Source organism: Indicator indicator, chromosome 29 (genome assembly GCF_027791375.1).
Source record: "Indicator indicator isolate 239-I01 chromosome 29, UM_Iind_1.1, whole genome shotgun sequence".
Lineage (NCBI taxonomy): Eukaryota > Metazoa > Chordata > Aves > Piciformes > Indicatoridae > Indicator > Indicator indicator.
The window spans coordinates 4,946,702-4,968,435 of NC_072038.1; the positions used below are offsets into that span (position 1 = coordinate 4,946,702).

The window sequence follows — 21,734 nt, forward strand, 5'->3', positions numbered from 1 at the left end:
GCCAAGAACAGCAGAATCCTCTCTGCCTGAATACCAGAAACCAGAAGGTATCCCAGGAAATGTCACCATCCTTGCCCTGTTCTCCAACTGACCCAGGTGTGGAGGTCACCAATCTCTGGCTGGCTGTTTGCACTTCACACCTGGCTGGGTGCTCAGAGAGCTGCTTCCATTCACAGGAAACTCAACACCACAGGCAGAGTTCAGCCCACCAAGAGGTCAGAGGCAGCATGAGGACAAGGCTGGTTGTACTTTGCTGCTGCTGAAAGGATGATCCTACCAAAGAGCTCTCTTGGGAGCCCTTCTTTCTCTACCTTCTCCCTGAGCTCCCATTACTAACCCCCTGCTACCTAGGCCTCTGCCCTCAGCCACTGCAGCTCCTCTGCCATCAAACTCATTTTCCAGTCTAATTCCTCAGCTAGGGCAGGCTCCCAGTTCATAGTCTTCAAAGTTTTGAGTCAGTTGTACCATTGCCTTTACCCTCGAAGGCAGGCTGATAGAAGCTGATGGTGAAGCAGAAGCTCCCAGAGAGTAGCAGCCAAGTCCAGTTCCATCTTTGGGTCTAAACAAGGCAGTGTTGCATCAGAAAAGCAATTCTGAAATCCTCCTCCAGCCCTACTAGCACAGCTGGGACACAGCTGGACCAGGTGCTGCTCCTGCACTGCCCTCTTCCTGCTCCTCCTCCCAAGAGGCTGCACAGAGGCTCGCTGTGGTGGCAGCTCCCCACTTTCAGGTCCTTCTGTTGAAGGAGAGGACACACAAGGGGTAGAGGCATCACATACAGCTGGGGAGCCACTATCTCCCAAACCAGAAGGGTCATGGAATAATTCCTTCCTTTTGCACACATTTACAAACACCTCTACCTGCCTCCACACTCTCACCAGTGTGAGGTGGCAAAGGAAACACAACAGAAGGCTGTTGTGACAGCCCATGGAGGACAGGGCAGGGGCAAAAAGCACACACTGCAGCCTGGTAACAGACACAAACCTTCTCCCAGAGCCACCACAGCAGAGCAGCTTCCAAAACACACCCCACCAGAGTACCTCACGTGTGAGACAGAACTTGAGGAACCCCCAGAGCCCTCCCCCCGCTGTCCCTTGAACACCATTTTGCATCCTGCAGTGCTCTGGCAAGCAGGTGTCCACCTGGAGGGTGTTTCTTTTTTTCCTCCAGGTCATGATGAAAAAAAAAAAAAGTAGCCAGCTGAGAGAATAATGCAAAATAATTGATTTTATTTAAAATAAAAAGCAAAACCACAATCATCCAAACAAGACAAAGAATATCCCAGCTCTGCTGGATGGGGTGACAAAAGCAGCTAAGGGCAGTGGCAGGGCTGGAGCTGACAGTGTGACTGTCAAAGGGAGCAGTAAGCTCCTTCCTTCCCCCCTGTGCAAGGGGGATGCCAAAACCCTCCCTGTGACAAGGAGCCCACAGGCATTTCAGACTGGACTCAGCCAACAGCCTTGCTTCCTGCCCTGCCATGGCTGGGGACTCAGGGAGGAGAAGGGGCTTGGTTAATTATGAAAGAGGTTGCAGTCCTTTAAGCACTTGGAGAGGCTTCATGTAACTGAGAAGACAAACTGGAGCCAGCACAGCCAAGCTGGAGGAGGGAGGAAGGTCTGCCAGGGCTGCCACAATGACACCTGCTCCCACAGCACTTGTGCAGAGAGAACAGGTGCTGAGATCAGCCCCTGCTGCCCACAGCCACAGCTCTGCTGGGGGTTTGTTTACTCCTAAACAGGCAGAGCAGACAAGCCTGCACTTGGCTACCAGACTCAGAAGCATGGCCAGAGCTCACAAATCCCTCCACCCTCTCCAGGCCAGGCAGGACACTGACACTGGTTTGCAAAGCCCAAAGGCAGCAGGCAGCTCTCAGCTTGTCCCCAGGAAATGGGGCAGCCCAGGAAGCACCATGGCAGGGCTGAGGTGGAGCACTGCTGCTGCTTTGGGACTCAGGGAAACAAAGGGCCACTGGGTCTGGATGCTGGAGCACAGCCTGCTACATCCAGGGCTCTAGGGTGCACAAAAGCAGTGGGGGTTGGAAAAAGAGAGACATGGACGCCCCAAGAAGCACAAGCTTGGAGAAGTGAGAGCACAAACCCCACGCTCCCCAGGCAGCCTGCCACAAGCATGGAGCTAGGCACAAGGGGAGAACAGCTTTTAACTTCATTCCTCATTCACCCAGCCTGGAAGGAGGGCCTGGGAAGCACCAGCTCCCCCCTTCCTGTAAGGCCAGTGGAGCTGACTCCCTGATCAGAGAGAGAATTTAATCTAGTCCTATTTTTAAAAGGCCCTGATCTAGCAGGCCCTCCTGTTCAGAGCAGGGCATGAGATGCCAAGAGATAAACTGTGGTGAAAACAAAAAGCCTTGTTTTGCTACATATGTACCACACAGCAATTCTGGCAGGGAGGGCCACCACAGAACACCACGTGGCCAGGAATGCTGAACAACATCCTCCAGGTTTTCTGCCACAGAAAGTCAACACCAGCTTCAGGAAGTCTCAGGTTGCTCAGGATGTCTGGAACACTTTTTGTGGGAGGGTGACTTCAAAGCATCTTACACAGTAATTACACTTCAGCCTCACAACACCCCTGTGAGGTAGGTATTTTCCTCCTACTAACACAAAGGCAGAAGCTCACCAATTTGCCTGAGGCTAGAGCCTGCAAGTGGAAGAACCAGAGATCCCAGGAGTCCTGATTCCCAGGTAGTCTGAACAGGCAGAGCTTTGTCTCCTATCTGAACGTGCCTTGTGGAGAAGCCAGTGCAGTGCTGCTGCTACCACAGGCCTGCAAGTCCCTTCCCCACATGCTGCTTCCCTGTGAGGGCTGTCAAACAAACACAGGCTTCATCTGGAATGGTTTGACTCTGCACTGTGCAAGAGCTCACAGGCACAGAGGAATGCTCTGCTGTGCTGCTGGTGACAGAGGTGTGGTTTCCCAACACAGCCACCACAGGCTTCCCCCAACATTTTAAGCAGATTTTAAGGTTGCAAAACTGAACTCTGCACACCAAATGCAACTGCAAGTGCCAGCACAAGCCACCTCAACTGTCAGGCCACCAAAGAGGGCAGGGGACAGTTCTCCAAAGGCTCCTCTCACCATAACAGAGCCAAGACTTCTGAGCCTTCACCCCTCCAGGCCCTCACATTCTTTCACAAGGCAGCAGCTGCAGCCTGCTCTGAAGGGATACACAGCTTGTGCTGGCTCCCAGGCAGTCCAGGAAAAAGGCAACCCTTGGCCAGGAATGCCAGGAGTCTGAGAAGTTGCTTTAAAATGCAGTAATCCCATGGAAGAATCTGCAGCAGTCTACAGGGCAACTGTGTTCACTTATGGCTGCTCATCACGAGGAGCTCAGAGTCTGGACTGTACCAAAACCATTTTTCCACCATTTAACTGCTCCTACAAAAGGGGACTGGCACAGAAGATTCAGAAACTCTGATTTCACATATATTTAGGACTCCCTTCTACAACAGGATGTGATCTGGTCTCCAAGAAGAAAAAGAGTGTTGTAACAGGAAGAGATCAGTTTAAAAACAGATCAGAAACCCAGACAAGCAACGTTCTGGCTTCCATTAAACCCAACAAGCACAAGGAAGTCATGGTTAAGGCTGCCAATCTGCTTTTGAACCCTGCTCCTAGTGGTGGGCATTATTGCGTGTTTACTACACACTCACCAGCTCTGCTTCCCAATTTCCTCTCCCACAGGAGAACAGCTGAAGTGAGATCAAATACCCACTCCTAGATCTCAGGAGAGCACCCAAGGCAGCACCCCAGTCCAGCTGTGCTGTTCAGATGGAAAAGGAGGATCATATCCTTGCAGCACAGACACACCTCTTCTCTCACACTACCAGCACAAGCCCCTGCTAAAACACCCAACAGCTCCGACAGATCCCTTGGGGATGAGAGCTTTAGCTGGCATAATACAAACAGCACCTACACAGACTTAAGCAACACACTGCATCTTTAAACAGCAGGAAACAAAAACATGTCCCCCTCCCCATCCTTTAAAATTGGCACTGCAAGTTCTAGGGAGACATCTGAACAAGAAACCTCAAGGAAAAGCTATCTAGGGTATGTGAACTGCACTGGCCTGCACCAGCCCCCAGCCCTGTCACTCACTGCTGGTTTAAAACCCAGCACCCCTTGTGATCCTGGAAGAGTCAGACCTCTTCAGGTGTTGCTTAATGCTAAGCATCACACCTGCACCTAAAGGCTTGGAATTACTGCCAAATACTGACTTGTTCCCCACAGGTTTTTTGCTGTATAAGAAACTCCCAAGATCCTCCTGCTCCATTGAGCTACCGATAGCAAGGTGCTAGTGCGTCTTTGATGCCACCAGGCACGGTGACAGACAGAGCAAAACAAATGGACCGTTGCTGGTTAAGGTGTTGCACCTGTATGTGTGTAGATTAAGACCACAAAAGATGCTTCAGGTTGGTGGCCACCTCTGCTGAAGCTGCTTCAGTGTCTGGAGCATTTGTATCACCTTCCTTTCCTGAAACCGTGGTGGGAGGTCCGCCGGACGTTCAGACAGGCCAAAAGGGGCTGGTGTTCCTCTCCTCAAGTGTACAGGACAACATGTAAACATATGACAGTGTCAAAAGCAAGGCAGGTTTGGGCACTGACCTGCTGGTTTTAAAAAGAGTTCTTTAAAAACTGACCATCACCTTCCTTGCCAGCGAGGTGAACCGTTCCATACCTGGCTGGGTCATTAGTGCACTCACTGGGGGCGCGGAGGGGACAAAGCATTGCACGAGAACGTAGAGTTGGGGCCTTCTCCTAGAGGTCATCCAGGAGCCAGCCTCTGACAGCACAAAATGGAGATGGTCTGGGTGGAGGAAGAGTGACAAAAGCTTAAGGACCATGAGAAATAGAAGCAGAAGGGGGGTAGAAGAGAGCTGGCTGGCTGCTAATGGAGCTTGGATGGGCAGCTGCCTCTAGGTGGGTGTTGGTATCTCTCAGGGGTAGCTGCGGCTTCCGCAAGATTCCCTAATCCTGTCGAAAAAAACAAAAGCACAACTGCCTGTCAACAACTACAGCACTTCCCCTCCTATCAGGACAGAAATAAAAAAAAAAAAATAAAATCACAGCACAGAGGTTAATAGCATGCACATTCTTCCTACAGAATTGGACAGGCTTGGTTCGGTTGTGTGTTTGGAACTGTTTCTATCACCCAATCCATCACACATCTAGAGCAAAAAGCCCACCCAGCCTCCAACACAGAACCAGAGAATGGTTTTGGTTAGAAAAGACCTCCAAGATCATCAAGTCCAACTGTCAACCTAAGTCCACCATGGCCATTAAACCATGGCCCAAAGTGTCATGTCTACACATTTCTCGAACACCTCCAGGGACAGTGACTCCACCACCTCCCTGGGCAGCCTGTTCCAACGCCTGACCACTCTTTTAGTAAAGAAATTGTTCCTAATATCCAACCTAAACCTTTCTTGATGCAACTTCAGGCCATTTTCTCTCCATCTTATCACCTGAAAGAAAAAAAAGAGACCAACCCCCACCCCACTCAAACCTTTCAGGGAGCTGCAGAGAGCAATGAGGTCACTTTTCAGCCTCCTCTTCTCCAGACTAGACAAACCCAGTTCCCTCAGCTGCTCCTCCTAAGACACATTCTAATCAACACACAGGAGGGAGAACAGTGAAATCTGGAGAGCAAGTGCTAGGCACTGTGCTCATTTTTAGTATCTAAGGTATTTGAGAAGTGGAAGTGCAAACTTAAAACTGCAGAGGAGTCTCAAGAGAAAAGATCTGCTCATGTGCTCTGCATTCTTACAGCTTTGGTGGGGGTTAAAACAAGTTTGGCATCAAGGTTTGTTATCTCCTGCTGCTCACTCCCTGCCTTGAGTCACTGGGTGCTGAAACGGGATTGGACCCTGGGATAAAGTGTTAAAAACCTCCAGGGCCAACTAAGCAGTCAGCACAGTTCACTCCAAGTGTTTAAGGATGCTCTGTACTTGCAAGTCAGTTGCATGCAGTTAATGAGCAGCTCTGGAAAACAGGAGAGCAACAAATCACAGCACAAGAATGGCAACATGTCCAGGAGCAAAGAGACAGCATCCATGCACTGGGAAGTCAGGTATGACACTGAGAAGTTGGACTTCCTTGGGTAAGTTACCACTGCACATGTTCTTTAGCAGGGCACACAGTAGGTCACCACAGGAGCATCCAACAGCTTGGTAATCAGACATCAGCCTAATGCAGGCAGGCAGAGATACAGAAGCATCTTAACCAAACTGCAAGGAGCTGGCTTAAGAATTTTGGCAAGCCTCTATGAGAAAAATGCTTCATTTCACCAGGAATTTAAGTTCCTCCCTGCAGCATATTCTCAGTGTTTCACTGGTTTTAAACCTGGCAAATTCAGAGAACTTCCTTCCCTAACCAACAGTTATTCTTGGTTCTGCCATATTAATGTTCCCTCCCTCCAGACTGCAATATTAATGTTCCCTCCCTCCAGACTGAGTCCAAACTTGCTCTCTAATAGCTAAATACATACATGTAGGATTTGGGATGAATTCTGCCTTGAACAGTTCAAACAGTGGGCCAAACTGAAGTAATTCAGGCAACATTAAGAGAAACTGTATAACTACTTGAGGGTTTTCTGTTTGGACAAGTCATTGAAACTTGAGTCTTGTTGACCATTCCTCACCTTTAAGTATTTATTATGCATTCGTGCTCTCTGAAGAGCACAGTTAAAACATCCAGATAAGAAAAATATTTTCTCTATTAAAAGAGACAACTAGGAAAAAGTAATAAAATTGTTTATTAAATAGCAATTAAAAAAAAATCATTAAAATATATATCCTCTCAAGAATCTTAGCTTTCACTTTGAAGCAATTAAAATAATTCATGGAGGGAAGGTACCGGCCAACTCCTTTACACTCTGTCAGGAACCCTTTTTGCTCTCCATCCTCTGTCCTGAGGAATCACCCTGTCTGAGGGGGTCTGCCAGCTCTGCCTCCTATTGGCTTTTTGCTTGTGTAAGAACAAGAGCTGCCATCAGGTCACCTGGAGGAGCTGCGCTCTTTGCTGACGCAGTCGTCCTGGGAAGTCGTATCTCCGTTGCCCATCATGCTGCACGTTCTCCTCTTTTTCCTGCGGTGCATCATCCCCTCTGTCTCCGAGCCAGAGTCACACTGAAGCATGAAGAGGTGAGATGACAATTCAGAGAAACTGAGCACACAATGTGTCACCACAAGAGCTGCCTCAGCAACTCTGAGCAATCAGGCAATGTGCTATTGTAGCTCAGACACATGAAAGAAACCTCAAACGAAGCGTTTGAGAACCAGGATGGGTATGTTCTTAGAGATCATCAGTGACCAAGCTGGCCTGGGGCAAGACAACAGATCCTTTTGGTTCCTAGAAGGACCCAGTTTTCCAAGAGCAGAGTTAGGTGCCTAGAAAAATCCCTTCTTGTAACTGACATTCTCTCTCCCCCCTCCCTGTTTTTCAAACATTCGTTTTGCAGATCTTGACACAGGCAGGGTTTAGCTAAAGGAGTGACACATTCCTACAGAAAATAAACACAGACCAAGCCAACCAAACTCATTGAGTAGCACAAAGAGGCTGCAGCAAACAGAACCTAAGACCACAGGCTCCTCCACCACTTAGATCTGGTTTAGTTCTTTCTATTCATGTCATGGAATAGTTTAGGTTGGAAAGGACCTTTAAGATTATTGAGTCCAGCTGTTGACCCAGCATGGCCAAGTCCACATGATGAGGTATGGAGAAACCCATCTAACTGCAGGACATGGATCAAGTGCTGGAGCAAAAGGCATTACCTCTGAATCAGAGTCTGAGGAGCTGGAACTCGAGGAGCTGGAGGAGTCACTGGAACTATCAGAAGCAATACCAGTGGATTCCTGCAGGTCAACTGAATCAGCCAAGGCTGCCAAGTCAGGGTGTTCCTGCTTTAGGATCCTAAATAGTTGAAATGTCAGAGTTAGCCTTTGAACAGCAACATGTAAAACAAACAGGGTGGTTTTGAGTTTTAAATAGAGAAGATGGAAAGAAAGCTACTAAGCCTCTTACCTGTACCATTTCCTTGACAGCTTGGGTCTCCCTCTTACTGTCTTGTGCCACACCACAGGGAAGTTGGTACAGCTGGCAAAGTTTTGTGTGATGGCAATGGTTGTGTCAAGATTGAGAACTACGTGCCACCAGCCACCTACAAATACAACACCAATGACCATTTCTGGCTGCGTGGCAGGGAGCAAAATCAAGAACAGCCAGGAACACTTCTCCCTTACCAGAGGTGGAAATCTCAGCTTATTCCCCAAACCCAGGTGAGTTTGCCACCATGCCATCTTCCCTCAGCCTCATCTCTGCTTTCTCTCTAATGCTTTACAGCTTCTCAATGCCCTGACCATGTTACTCAGCTCACAAACAGCACTGGAGATCTGACCTGACAGCACAGCACTGGCTGCTGACAGCTTCCTTAACAGCAGGAGTCATTGGAGCCCAGACAGCACAGAGACCTTCTCTGTTAAGCTGGAGAGCACTCTCCATGCTGATTTTGTAAGGTTCTTATGACTACAGACTAACCTTTCATTTAAAAATAGACACAAAACTGCTTCCCCACACAGGATAAAAATAGACAGTGCTGCTCTTGCAACCCACTTAGAACCTCATATAAAGTCTAAGGAAACAGTTTAATGGAACTTGACAGCTACCAAATCTTAACAGAAGGTACACTGAGGAGTCACCAAGAAGTGCCAAGACGATCACGAGGCACTCTTCAAACATGAAGTCAGCAGTGTGGCAGAGAAAGGCAACGAGGACAACATGGGCCATGCTGCACAAAAATGATGCAGGATCAGGGGTTAGAGCTTGGCCCTGAACTCACCTGCTTTACCCACTAGCCACTCCACCTTCCAGTTATAACAGGCACAAAGTATGAGCCACTCCAAGGGAACAGCATCTTCACCAGAGCTTGCTTTAGCTTTTGATTTCAAATGCAAGATGGAGCAGCGAGGTGGGTGGAAGGTGTCAGTGCCTGTAAGCAGCTGTTTTCCCTCAGCTAAGAAAAACTCCCCTGCAGTCAGACTACCCAGGGGACACAATTCAGCCATGAATTTGCTACAGTGTATAGAAACTCAAACCAGTTTTCTCTAGGAGTTACCTGTACTCAAACACCTCTAGCATTTCAGTTCTTTACAGTTTCCTATTACTGCAGCTTAGTTCTGGATCATGAGTCCTGTTTGTTTTGTCATCTATACCACCTGCAATCCTATGCTACAGGCCATGTGTCTCAGGACACTCTCTAAATGACTGAATGGTCTCAAAATATGTCTTGCCTTACACAGCTCAGAGTAGTTCTGTTTCCAAGAGATGGGCCACATAAGGGAGTGGAAAGAACCTCTTCACCTCTGCTGCACACAGATGTTAAAAAGCTGCTTTTCTCCCTCTCAATTCCTGACTGGACAGATGGGTACATACCTGGCACAAAGACTGTCTCTCCTGGTTTCTGCAGGATTTCCAGGGGTTTGAATTCTGGGGGCCAAGTGGGGAGCTGTGTCCTGGGGTAGATGACATTGAACCAGGTGATGGCCTCATCCTGCTGGTTCCCTCCCTCTTCTCGTGTCACTTTGATCAGCTCTCTGGGAGTGCTGGTAGGGAACAGGCACCAACGCTTATGTCCTTGGACTAAGGCATTCCATGCACTGGTTCCCAAGGGATCAATGTGGATTCCTGTTCCAGAGCGAGGTGGGCCCATCACAAACCATCTGCATGGGGAGGAAAATATCCTTTAGTCACAGAGCAAGCACATAGCTACCTTCTGTTAATTGCACATACAGTTAGAAATCAAGGTAGTTACAGTTCCTTCCTTTACCTTCTTGAGATCATGAGGCTCATGCTACAGGGAAGGCACAACATGGGTTTAACCTAAAAATCCACATGAATTGGGCCAGGAACAACTCTGGGACAAGAAAGTGAAAATGGCTGTTTATATGCCACAGCTGCATTGTTTGAAACAGCTGTCCAATGAAGTGTCTAATGATTTCAAGGTTGATGAATGAGATTAAGTCACAGCAACTCCTCTTAGGTTTCTTACTGTGCAGGGGAATTCTCCCAATCCTACATTTTTCCAGATTTTGCTACTCAAATGGATCCAGAGATGCAGAACAACGAGGAAGAAACAAAAGGCAACAGAAGTAAGGAAGAAAGTTATGCAACCCTGGCCTCCCTTTATGCCTTCTGTTCACTGACAACATTTAACTAGATGGAGCTCATTCTCCAGTGGCCATTCAGGATTTGGTGTGCATGTTCTCATTCCCCATTTACATGGTTTTGTTTCTCCCCATGGAGAACTTTGTCAACTATACACCTTTACCAGCAGCAGCACCTTCAACTGGGAGAGTGAGCTCTGCCCTACCAGACACAGCAGCATGAGTGAGGTGACTTAGTATCAAGAGAACAAATATGGCAATGACTGTTTAATGGGCACAGAGAGGGGACAAACACCCCCCATGGTGTGCTGACAGGCAGGTGATGCTCAAGCAAGAGGTTCAGAAAATACCACAAGTCAGCAACATGGCAATAATTGCTTAATGAGCACAGGGAGGGTACAAACACCCTCCATCCTGTGCTGACAGGCAGGTGATACCCAGCAAGAGGCTCAGAAAATACCACAAGTCAGCAAGCTCTCCAGCTCCCCTTTCCAGCACAGGTGTAAATTAAACTGGTTTTCAAGTATCCTTTGCTAACACAAATTGCAGGAGCATGAGTTTGTCAAGCTGAGCTCTTCCTGCTTCACAAAGCAGCCATAAAAACATGAATTAGCAGCTGTTTGCCACTTCTATTGTAATTTCACTCTTTGGATTCACATTAGCCTTGGAGAGCTAATTAAACTACAAACAGAACAGTCAAAGCTTCCACAAGGAAATCAAAAGAAATTAAACACAGAAAGATCCATCTGGTACTGCTCAATGCCATTTTCCTGATTGCAACCTGAAACTAAGCTGGCAGGTTTGAAACCCCTTTTAGCAACACTCATTCACCAGCATCTTCCTCCAGGTGTTTGATTTACAGTGAACATAACCCAGTTTGCCACAAGACATCACATTTATTGCTAAAAACTTCACAACCAGGAACTTCAATTTACCAGCAAAAAGAATACAAACACCACCTTCCCCCCACAACTAAAATAGCTGCTTCAGTAAAATAGCTGCTTCCAAAAATCCCTGCCTTTCTCTTAAAGAGGAACAACTCCAATGGAGGTGCTCTAGATCTCTACACCTCAGCACACCTCTCAATCCGGAGGTCAGCCTGTGCAGTTCACATCCTCATTATAGCATTAGAAAATTCACTTCCTGTTGGATTTTTAATTATGCTCTCAAACTGCTGGATACTCCTTCATCTGTCCCTGTAACCAGATGAAACCCCTAAGTGCAGGAGGCATGGATGTGCCCCCTTGCATCACTCATCTCTCAAAAAATGGTAACAGCCTCAAACAAACTCGCATTTTCCAGAACAAAGGACAAGAATTGTGAATATCAAGATCACAAGCACAGAGTTCAGCATGTGCCTGTAGGAAGGGAGGGTGTGGGGCAAAGAGCCATCAATGACCACTTTATCTACTTCACCTATAAGTGGGCCAAATGATTCCCAGTTCTTTAAGTGTAGTCCATTTCTACTGGAGACAACACCTGGTGTGCTTTTATGTTTGATCAGAGAGTTGTGTGTTCCTCTTCAAAGTGAGTTAGAGAAACAGTCTGTTACTGTAAAAACACCCACTTCAGGTATCTCAAACAGAATTAGTTGCATGTTTCACTCCTGCAAAAGTACAACTGGACTACAGAGACATGAGAGCCTGCAGAGCACCATTATTCACCACTTGTTCTACTCTATTTAAAAAATACCAAGCAATTAAAAATCCCACACCACAACCTCATGTCACTCAAAGGGCAAAGCCTTCTCTGACAATCATCATGTGGCTGTCAAGCCTGTAATTACTTGGCAGGGTTCATCTTAAGCTCATTTTGCTATGAAGCATTACACTAACACAGAGAGGCATCACTTTTGTTTCTAACAGCCTAAATACATTTCAGGAAGTGTCATTTCAACCCTTTTTCAACCAAATGCAAAAAAAAAAAAATAGTTGAAAAGACTATTTTGAAGTGAAATATTGTTCTCTCTCACAATCATCTGAAGGCGAGCTAACTAGCCTCCAACATTTCACATTAAATCTAGTTTAACATCTTTATCTTAAAAAGACTGACTCATAATTAAACAAAATTCCACACTGTACATAAGGCACTAGTGCAAAACCCAGGAGCTAGTCCTGAGGCATTTAAAATTTGGAAATCAGAAGACATAGATGGCAAGAAATCAACCTTCATAACTTTCAGTAACCATGCTTTTTTCTTTTAATCTTAAGAAGTGAGGTAAATTAAAATAATGACAATAATAACCACCACCAAAACCTGTCACAACACCGCTGGCAGAACCAGAAATTGTGACAGACAATTAGACAATCTGCCCTTCCCTCCCTCTGGTTTACATGTGTTCATTTTGAAAGAGCAGCTCATAAAAATCACCACGGCTGGAAAAGAGATCAAGTCCAACCTTCTACCCAACACCTCCATAACCTCTAGACCATGTCCCCAGATATAAAGCCATCACTTTGTTTTACACAGGATAATCATACCTGGTTGGGAATAGCTTATGAGATGGAAAATACCTACTTGGACCTTCCTGTCACTGCACTGTACCTGTAAGGTGGCCTTCGTTTCTCCCCTGCATACTGAAACAGGTCATCAGTGAAGAATTTGGGTACTTTGTAGTCCTCCAGGAGTTTCCTGCGCTTGGGATGCTCTCCATAACTGCTGTCAAAGATGTAGAGGGGGCTGTCATCACGTGTGGTTTCCATATACTCTATGTAGTATTTCATCTTCATCTTCACAGAATAACCGTCATTGTCCTCCCCACATTTGAACTTCTGGTTCCTGTACTTGCGTTTCAGCCTTTCCAGAGTCCACTTCTCTTGGGCAGACCAACCCACCTGGGCGTTCAGCAGGACTACAGGCTTGTAAGGTTTTTCATAACGCTCAACAAATTCCTCTACTGTTAACTGGAGTGCATCTGCCCTCTCCACGTTATCCTGGGGAGCCAAGAATACAGAACGGATGCTAGGACAGACTAACACCCTAGAACCACGCTTTCTAAGCACGGAGGAGCCTCACACTCCTACTTTACTCCATACACCACGAGGCTATCAGACTGCCTACATGTTATTTTAAGCTCCCCGAGGCTGCAGTCCTATTTCGCCTGCCGGCTTCTTGCACCCATCAGCAACACCAGCAGGCTGAAAGCCGTTTGGCACTGCTCCCTAACAGAGAAAACTCCTCAGGCAAAGAGGCCGTCCCTGCTCTTTTGGCTGCCAATTCCCTACTGCATTTCCTCCCCCTCGCTGCCTCCAGGACCCCGGGGAAAACACCTGGGAATTACGTGGGCGCTCCTGCCTTGACGGTGCCCACCCACTCTGACGGGGCCCTGACCTCCCAGCACAACTGGCCACGTGGAGGAGAAAAAGCTGCGGATACTGCTTGACCTCCCCCTTCTCAGGCCTGACCTCGGTACCTTTGAGGTGGCACCAGTTTTGAGGTAGCAACAGCTTTGAGTCGGCTCCGGTTTTAATAAATGGCTCTTCCCCCCGCCCCCGCCTCCCATCTGACCTCCCTGCACCATTCTGCTCAAAGCTTCCCCATTCTCATCACGCCTCCCACTCCTCACCACTCTCCCCATTCCCCCTTCCAACCCTTCAGTTGGAGTAATTGTTGACCCCTATTCCCCTGAGCCTCTACCATTCCACTGAGGCCCCCCACAGCGGCCCCTCCAACCCCCATTCCCCATCCCCCCTCGTTTCTTTCAGGGCTTCTCAGCCCATCTTGTTTCCCTCATCCTCCGCCATAACCCTCAGGCGAGGCGGGGCCGGGGCGCACCTTGCAAGCAGCGGGGCTCAGGGGAAAGGTCTCGCAGTAGTTGTGGCGGGTCCAGTCCAGCGAGTCCTTCAGCTCGGGTCGGGCGCTGCGCTTCGCCTCACGGATGCGCTTCTTACTCTTGTGATTCATGGCAGCAGCGTTAGCGGCAGCGCTGGGGGCCGTCACTATTCACTGCTGCCCCAGGCCCCACTTCGCGCCCGACCCCGGCCTGGCCGCACCTTCGAGAAATTTCACCCGCCCCCCTTGCCGCCGCTGTCGCCGCGGGCCCGCCTCTGCCGCCCTCCCATTGGCTCGCTGCGCTCTCGTCTTCCGCCACGCCTCGCCCGCCCTCCGCCGCTGATTGGCTGAGACGGGGAAGCGGCACAGCCGGGCCGCCATGTTGAGAGTTGCGGGCGACCGGGAGAGCGCACATCAGGGGCTCTTGGCTGCGCTGCCCCTCGCCCACTCGCCAGCGGGATCACCCCGGGAGCCCCAGCGTTTCCCCTTCCCTTGGCTAGCCCGTGCTCCATGTCTGCTGCTTCCCTGACAGCGGCGAGCCGGCAGCGTGCCACCCGGTTCGTGCTGGACAGAGCAGTGCCCCTCACGGCACCAGCCCAGCGGAAGGAGCCCCATCCTGCCCCGTTGGGGCACAGGCGCGGCCCGATTTAATCGCCACCCTGGGGAGAAGCCCCCCATCCGCCACCATCAGCGCTCGCGGCGCTCCACATGACGCCACCTCCGGAGAAGACTCGGATTGGTCCATGCGGCCTGGTGCGACACGTAGCCGCCCGCGATTGGCCGGCGGCGCTGGGGCGAACATGGCAGAGCCGCAGCGGGGCTGCGTACGGCGGTACCGCTTCACCGACGGGCCGGCGGCGCTGGCACTGCGCATCCCCGAGGTACCGCCTTAGAACGGGGGGTGGATGGCCGAGAAAGCGGGACCGGCGCGGCACAAAGGCAGCAAGTGGGACTGAGCCCGCCTCGTCAGCGCCCCTCCCGGTGTGTTTCAGGTGCTGGACTCGCAGTACGGCATGTACGTGTGGCCCTGCGCCGTGGTCCTGGCCCAGTACCTCTGGACGCACCGGGGAAGTCTGCCCGGCAAGCGAGTGCTGGAGGTAGGACCAACAGCCCCCCTGTACACCGTCGCTATCCGTACCTGCAGGGTTAGCCTGTCCCCTCCTCCATCACCATCATCACGCTGTGGTTTCAGATCGGTGCGGGAGTGAGCCTCCCCGGGGTGCTGGCAGCCAAGTGTGGTGCTGACGTGACCCTGTCCGACAGCGAGGAGCTGCCCCAGTGCCTGCAGAACTGCCGGAGGAGCTGCCTGCTGAACCGCCTGCCCCACGTACCTGTCATAGGACTCACCTGGGGGCAGCTGTCTCCAGAGCTGCTTGCTCTTCCACCTGTAGACATTATTTTAGGATCTGACGTCTTTTTTGACCCCAAAGGTATGCAAAGAGTTTGGGGTAGCTTTAATTTGTGACAAACTACAAGGGCTTGAATATCCAAATAGTACTGGAACACTGTCAAGAGATCAGGTTTCAGCTGTTATGGTGACACTGTGCTGCAATGTTTGTTACACTTGGGGCAATTCTAGCATTAAGCTGTCACAGAAGTACCACTAGAGTGTGGTGAACAGAAAATGGAGTCTCATACAGATGCAGTTTTGTATTTATTAACTAACCAGGCATGTTTAACCGTGTCTAGTATCCAGAGACTAACCAAGTCCACTTCATGTCCCCACACTGCACAGATTTTGAAGATATTATAACAACTATTTACTTCTTACTGGAGAAGAATCCACAGGCTCAATTCTGGACTACTTACCAAGTGCGAAGGTAAACTCTGTGTTTAAGACAAATTTTAATCCATGTCTCCCCCTCTTACTTCTTAAAGTATTACCTTCTCACAGGCACCAACCACCACACTACCTGAGATTGTGCATCAGGCTGGTATTAACCAAGTAAAGCCTAGGGGTAGCAGCCAGACCAGAAAGTCCAACAACCACCAATTTAGTTGACTAGACGTGTTGCCAAGTCAGGGAGTTATTGCATTTCAGTTTGGTGACACCCTTGTTTAACTACTGCACACAAGTTAGGGACTAGACTGATGTTTTCACACTCTCCCATTTCTCCCCTCAGTGCTGACTGGTCTATTGAAGATCTGCTCTGCAAGTGGAAGTTGAAAAGCACCCCAATTCCCTTAAACTCCTTCGGTGCAGACAAGGAACACTTGGCCAGTTCCTCTCTACCAGGAAGACACACAATTGAAATGATGATCATCTCACTAGCACAACCAGATGGTACTTGACTTTATTCTCCTTATTGGTTCCAATACAAGGCTTCACTATATTCCCTGCAGAACAGTTCTGTTTACAGCACACTTCTCTGTGTGGGAAGTGCCTCCCCTCAGCAGTACCCACATGCACTATGTGAATAAAGCTGCTCATTTGCTCAGCTCCGGCTTTGGAGAATGTGTTCCTCCCCACAGACTGTAGAATAGTTCAAAGACTACATCATATCATATAACCCACTGCAGTTTAACAGCCTGACAATCCAAAATACAGAACTGAAATTCACAACATAGCTTTGAAGAAAACTGCACTCTTCCAAGGTAAGATACCCTTAAGATTCATTTCCCAGCACTGAAGCTCCTTCCCAAAGATTCGTATTCCAAAGCCACCCCCCCTACAACTGTTTTCAAACAGGCCTGTGCAGACTGCTGCTAGCCCTCCAATTCTGGAACATACCAACTCCTCAGTTTGTAGAAAAGTACTTTTAATCCTCAATCAAGCCAGACTGCAAATATTCAGATGTTTCCATTCCCATTTAACATACATGCATGAAAGTTGACAAGGCATTACAATAATCCTTGACACATGAAGTTACAATTTGTTTGGTACCCAAATCAAGAAGAAAAATCATCACCAAGATCAGCCCCCCCTTGAGCAGCAGCCTCTTGAGTCAGGGCAAGCACAAAGCAAATATAAGTAGTACTGCTCAGTGTATATCTTCTGTACCAACCTGCCTGATTCTGTGTTCACAGTCAACATCCACCACTCACCACACAACATTAGGGTTAGTTACAATACCTGTTAAGTTTGCCCAAACTGATTGAAAAGCAACCCCAGTGGATAAGATTTCTAAGCATTCAGTTACCATATATAGAAGTTAAACATTGACAGCATGATTGCAAAAATCTTTTCAAGTTAAAAATAAGCTGACTCAGACATTAAGTTGAGAAAAGTTAACACAGAAAAAAATGTTTAATATTAACTACAGAGACAGTGGGTATAGTACAGAATGTCTTAAGCAAAAGATACACCAATCAAGTACTTACAAAGGAATGAACCATTTCTTTCTTAACATTACAATTTCTCATATGTAAGTTCATATATGCAGGTTGGTAAGTTTTTACCATTCTGGAAAAAATAAGGTGTGTATATCATCAGCTAGATGTGCTCACTGTATGCTCCATTATTTTTACGCAAGGCCCGGGTGACTGGAAGTGCAGTTGTCAGGCATTTTAATTAACTGGACAGCCATTTGTTTCTGCACGACAAGGCATCGTTACACAGGAGCAATCAGGAGAAAACAGGAAACAGCCAAGCACTCTGCACTGCAACACGCCACCTTAACAGCTAACCAGCATTACTCAACTGCTACACAACTGCGCCTAGTGCACAAAAATACATAAGAGAAGAGATTAGAATTGAGTCTGGTAAAGCAATCCTTTTTTCAAATATCAACTGTCACCTGAAAAGATTTCTACTAATTTGAATTTGAAAGATACTATTTGAATTCAAAAGCTTTTCAAAATAATAATTAAAAAAAAGCATTTACAGTAAGTTTCAAATTAAAGTTTTGCAGAATTTTTAAGGAACCAAGACAAAATTGAGAATACTTTTGAACAGAGTTAGCTAGAATGGCTGCACGTTTCTTCAGTATGAAACTGGAGGCAGCAAGTTACCATAGGGTGTTTTTTAATTTCAAATAAGTCAGCACTATATAAACAAAAATGAAGTTTTACCTCAAATATCCAAGCCAATAATGAAATCGGTAGTCGTTCACTTCACTAAATTACAAGAAATTTGAATAACAGCAACAAAATGGCACATAAAATGTAAAATCTGCCACTTCAGGCGCAACTTAAACAAGTAAAAAGTTAGACAAAATGTTACAAAATAACCTTTTCATCGGCTGGTTGCTCGTGCCAGGGGTCTCTCCAATGGACTGAAGACTCAAGCGATCTTTTCCCCCCAAAGGCGTCCTTTATGTGGGCTCTCATTTATCTGATGCATCTAGGTTTGAAGAGAGAGAAATTCAGCCAGGTTCCTACCTTGTTCTCCTGGGGTTGTGTGGATGACTTCAGGCATACTGCTAGATGTGTTTCAACTGGCTTTGCCTAATTTAGTTCAAGTTTTAGGAATTTCCATAGTGTTCCACCTCCCCCCACGTGTTGCTTTATTTCAGAGGCCAAATGTAAGCTTCTGTCAAAAGTATTTAGATAAAAGAAGAACAAGCATCAGGCTGTAGAGCAAGCCAGCATTAACTTCAATTCAGCCTGTTCAACAATGGAGTATTAAAAAGTTATAAAAGTTACAAAACTAACACTTCTTCAAGACTTAACTAAATTCTAATTAGCATTCAAAACAAAGTAACTAAGTTTGCTACAGTTATCTAACTTCAGAGCTAGCTCAGGCCCTTTCCTTTTAAAAAAACAGGACCAAACAGTTTGAAGGGTTAAAGACACACTATCCTTTCCCCACCCGGTGTATCCTTAAGATGCCTCTTCCAAGATGTCGACCTGAGGAAAAACTAGTTTCCATGGTTTTCTCGTTGCAAGGAATTTGCCACTTTGCTAGAACAGTTATTACCTCCAGTCAGATAACGGCCACTGAACCGATCTTCCGTTACAAAAGGATAGTGTATCTTTAACATTTAAAGACAAACCTGCTCCAACACACGCCCACAGAAACTGGTCCCTGGAGGATCAGCCAAATCAGTTAAAATCTGCAATACTGGCCAATATTCTTTTAGCAAACAGGAGACCGCAGCTTTAAAGGGGAAAATGCAGATGTTGGATAAATACAGTAAGAAATAGTCATTTTTCATCATAGGTTGCGTCTCATACAATATTTTTTTTTATTAAAACCAAGCCATTAATCTCTCAATAAAACATTTGCTCTGTAAAAAAAATAAAAAGGTTCTCTGTAGAAAGCCCTTCGGTATTAATTTCCCTAAATCAGTAACCAAAAAAAGCACTGCTCAAGAAAAAAAAAGCCAAAGTAACTAACAATGTGCCCCGTTAGGATTCACTTGGTTCAAGCTTTTAATAGTCTAAGAACTACCCAACACCCCGGCTAAGTGCTACAATAAAGTAACATGCACCATGTGCTGATCCCGAGGTACATTACCATGAGCCTAAGAAGACACAGCTCCTTCTTCTTCCGGAGACTTGGGAGGGCTCTTAGATCGGGATCTAGAGTTGGATTCCCTCTTTGAGGCAGGGGGAGGGCTTCTAGATCTGGATCGGGATCTTGACCTGGACCGCGATCTGGAGACAGACGAAGACTTTGACTTGGATCTCCTGGCAGACCTGGACTTCGAGGTGGAGCGAGACCGAGAGCGTGTGCGAGAACGGGATTTAGATCGACTGTAGCGGGACCGACTGCGGGATCTAGAGCGGCTCCTGCTTCTGGATCGGCTGCGACGGCGTCTTCTCGGGCTAAAACACAACAAAAAGCAAAAGGAAAGCGCGTTACAAGTTGAACACGGGTTCAGCGACTACTTCGGGACAGGGAGGGCGGAATGGGACCCACGTGGGCACGAAAATAAGTGTTGAGAGGGCGCCATTGTTCAGAGTGAGTGGCCGGGGGCTAAAACTACTACAGTGCGAGCAACCCTGGCGCGCCGAGGGCACTCCACGTGTCTTCGCTACTAAACCGCAACTCCTTTCTCCCAACCCCGACACGAAACTCGCTCAGAAAAGGAAACGAAACCATGCGGCCACCCCCGGACGGGCGCACGCCTAAACCCCGTCTCTCCGCCTCGCGACTGAAGCTCCCCCCGTGCCCCCGTCCAGGAGCTCACCTGCGGCTGCGGCGACCGTAGCCGCTGCTCCCGTAGCGACGAGGCGGCGGCCCACGCCGGCTGTGGTGCGAGTCGGGCGGGCGGCCGTAGCGGGCCATCTGCACACGGAGCTCACGGCCATCCAGCACGGCCCCGTCCATGGCGTCCATTGCGTCCTCGGCATCGCGTTTGTCGTGGAAACGGACGAAAGCGAAACCACGGCTCTCCTTGGTGTAGCGGTCCCGGGGGATGTAGACGTCGCCTACGCGCCCGTACTTCTCGAAGACTCTCCGGAGCGTGTCCGGGGACGTACGGTAGGTCAGGTTGTCCACCTTGAGGGACGTCATGCCCTCCACGTCTGGCGGAGGGCGCCCGTAACTCATGGCGGGCAAGAGCCCCCGAGGGGCAGCGGCGGCTAAAGAGAATAAGCCCAAAGGAAGGAGAACGAGGTGAGAGACGGCGCGGCCCCAAGTGGGAAGCGCCTCACACCGGAGGGGGAGCGCCGGAGCGGCGGCCCAAGAAAGTCCAGAAAGGAGGAGAGCTACAGGGCATAAGGAAGCGCCGCGGGGTCCTCAGTAGAAAGAGATGAGTAGGCACCCACCTCTAGGGCCGGGGAGGAAAGGGGGCTAAGGCCAGAGCGGAGCCGAAGCGCCAGCAGAAGCCAGCCCTGCCCGCCGCTGCGAGGAAATGAGCGGGGCGCCGCCCGCGCGCGCCTACTTAACGCCACAAAATGGCCGACGGCGACCCGGAAGTGAAAGCTCCGCCCCGCGCCCTGCAGCCTTCTCCCCGAGACCGGCGCCGTCTTGTTCTGGTGTTTTCTTTTTGTATTTTTTTTTTCTCCTTAGCGGCCGCGGATCCTAGAAGTAGCTTTGGAGGAAAGCCGGAAAATAATAATCTAAATGAATAAATCGCTTGCTATTGAAAATGACCGTCAAGGCGGCTCCGCCGTGACCTGGAAGGACTCGGCGGAGGCGGGGAAATTTTGAACAATGTGTGCAGAAAACGGTGAAAAAACGGAAATAAGGCGCGGCTTGGTTCTTCTACGGGGAAGAGGGGTGGGAAGACCCCGCCACACGGAAAATAAATAAAAAAAAAAACCCAATAAATAAACCAAACCCATAAGACCGTTAGCGAAGAGAGTCCTCTCCCGCGCGGGCAGGGAGGTGACGGTGTAAAATGGCGGCCGCGGAAGGGAGCGCTCTCTGAGGGGAGGCTCAGGCTACCCTGAGGGCGTTTCTACCCTGGCAGCTACTGTGGGAATTCTGTGCCCTGCTTGCTCCCACTGCAGCCGGGTGTGTGCTCCGGTCACCACTGTGAGGGGACCACGCGGGCCGGTGCGGGCCTATTTGCAGGCTCTCCTTTCTCTCCTGCCGTTAGCGCTGCCTGGTGAAGCTGCCTCGGTCCGTGGCGCGATGGATACGTGCTGTGGTGGGGTGCAAAGCCGTGTAGGTAGCCCTCAGGCCGCACACTGCTGTGAGGTGATCTCCATTGGCTTCGCTGGTAGAGTGAGACCTGGGAAACGTCAGAAATCCTCCTTTACACACAGCGCTCCCTGCAAGTTCGTGCTTTGGCAGCATGCGTGGTAAAAATGAAGCAGGGGAGAAGATAAGCACAGCGATGACAAGTAGATTCCCTGAGTTTTGTCGAGGGAATTAGGTGAAAGCTGCTTCCTCAAATGAGAAGTTGTTGCTGTGTCACTTCAGGCACAGTAAATTGCCCAAGATTTAAGCAT

At 48.7% G+C, this 21,734-nt stretch overlaps 3 protein-coding genes across 8 annotated transcripts; 1 reads left to right on the top strand and 2 right to left on the bottom strand.

The window, feature by feature from the left end:
- Positions 1–1,256: 1,256 nt before the first annotated feature.
- Positions 1,257–14,148, bottom strand: JMJD6 (jumonji domain containing 6, arginine demethylase and lysine hydroxylase). 4 transcript variants are annotated; one of them, XR_008489383.1, is made up of 8 exons: positions 13,953–14,148; positions 12,723–13,111; positions 9,448–9,734; positions 8,041–8,176; positions 7,791–7,929; positions 7,018–7,145; positions 4,392–4,825; positions 1,257–3,781 (listed from the first exon to the last, which is right to left on the bottom strand). XR_008489383.1 is itself a non-coding variant. In XM_054393694.1 (7 exons), exons 1-7 carry the CDS (start codon positions 14,079–14,081, stop codon positions 4,777–4,779), a joined length of 1,257 nt encoding a protein of 418 aa, XP_054249669.1. In that variant the 5' UTR covers positions 14,082–14,148; the 3' UTR covers positions 1,257–4,776. The 4 variants fall into 4 exon arrangements, 2 of the variants coding, with proteins under 2 accessions (XP_054249669.1, XP_054249670.1); XR_008489384.1 differs by lacking the exon at positions 1,257–3,781 and having other exon boundaries at positions 4,543–4,556; positions 4,697–4,825; XM_054393694.1 differs by having other exon boundaries at positions 1,257–4,825.
- A 788-nt stretch (positions 14,149–14,936) lies between these two features.
- On the top strand, positions 14,937–16,258 carry METTL23 (methyltransferase like 23). The gene is made up of 4 exons (XM_054393707.1): positions 14,937–15,046; positions 15,142–15,379; positions 15,685–15,769; positions 16,073–16,258. The coding sequence occupies exons 1-4, from the start codon at positions 14,963–14,965 to the stop codon at positions 16,239–16,241; spliced, it is 576 nt and encodes a 191-aa protein (XP_054249682.1). The 5' UTR covers positions 14,937–14,962; the 3' UTR covers positions 16,242–16,258.
- A 1,935-nt stretch (positions 16,259–18,193) lies between these two features.
- On the bottom strand, positions 18,194–20,662 carry SRSF2 (serine and arginine rich splicing factor 2). 3 transcript variants are annotated; one of them, XM_054393706.1, is made up of 3 exons: positions 20,024–20,662; positions 19,348–19,658; positions 18,194–18,231 (listed from the first exon to the last, which is right to left on the bottom strand). In XM_054393706.1, the coding sequence occupies exons 1-2, from the start codon at positions 20,383–20,385 to the stop codon at positions 19,355–19,357; spliced, it is 666 nt and encodes a 221-aa protein (XP_054249681.1). In that variant the 5' UTR covers positions 20,386–20,662; the 3' UTR covers positions 18,194–18,231; positions 19,348–19,354. The 3 variants fall into 3 exon arrangements, with proteins under 3 accessions (XP_054249681.1, XP_054249680.1, XP_054249679.1); XM_054393705.1 differs by lacking the exon at positions 18,194–18,231 and adding an exon at positions 18,950–18,987; XM_054393704.1 differs by lacking the exon at positions 18,194–18,231 and having other exon boundaries at positions 19,345–19,658.
- Positions 20,663–21,734: the final 1,072 nt, after the last annotated feature.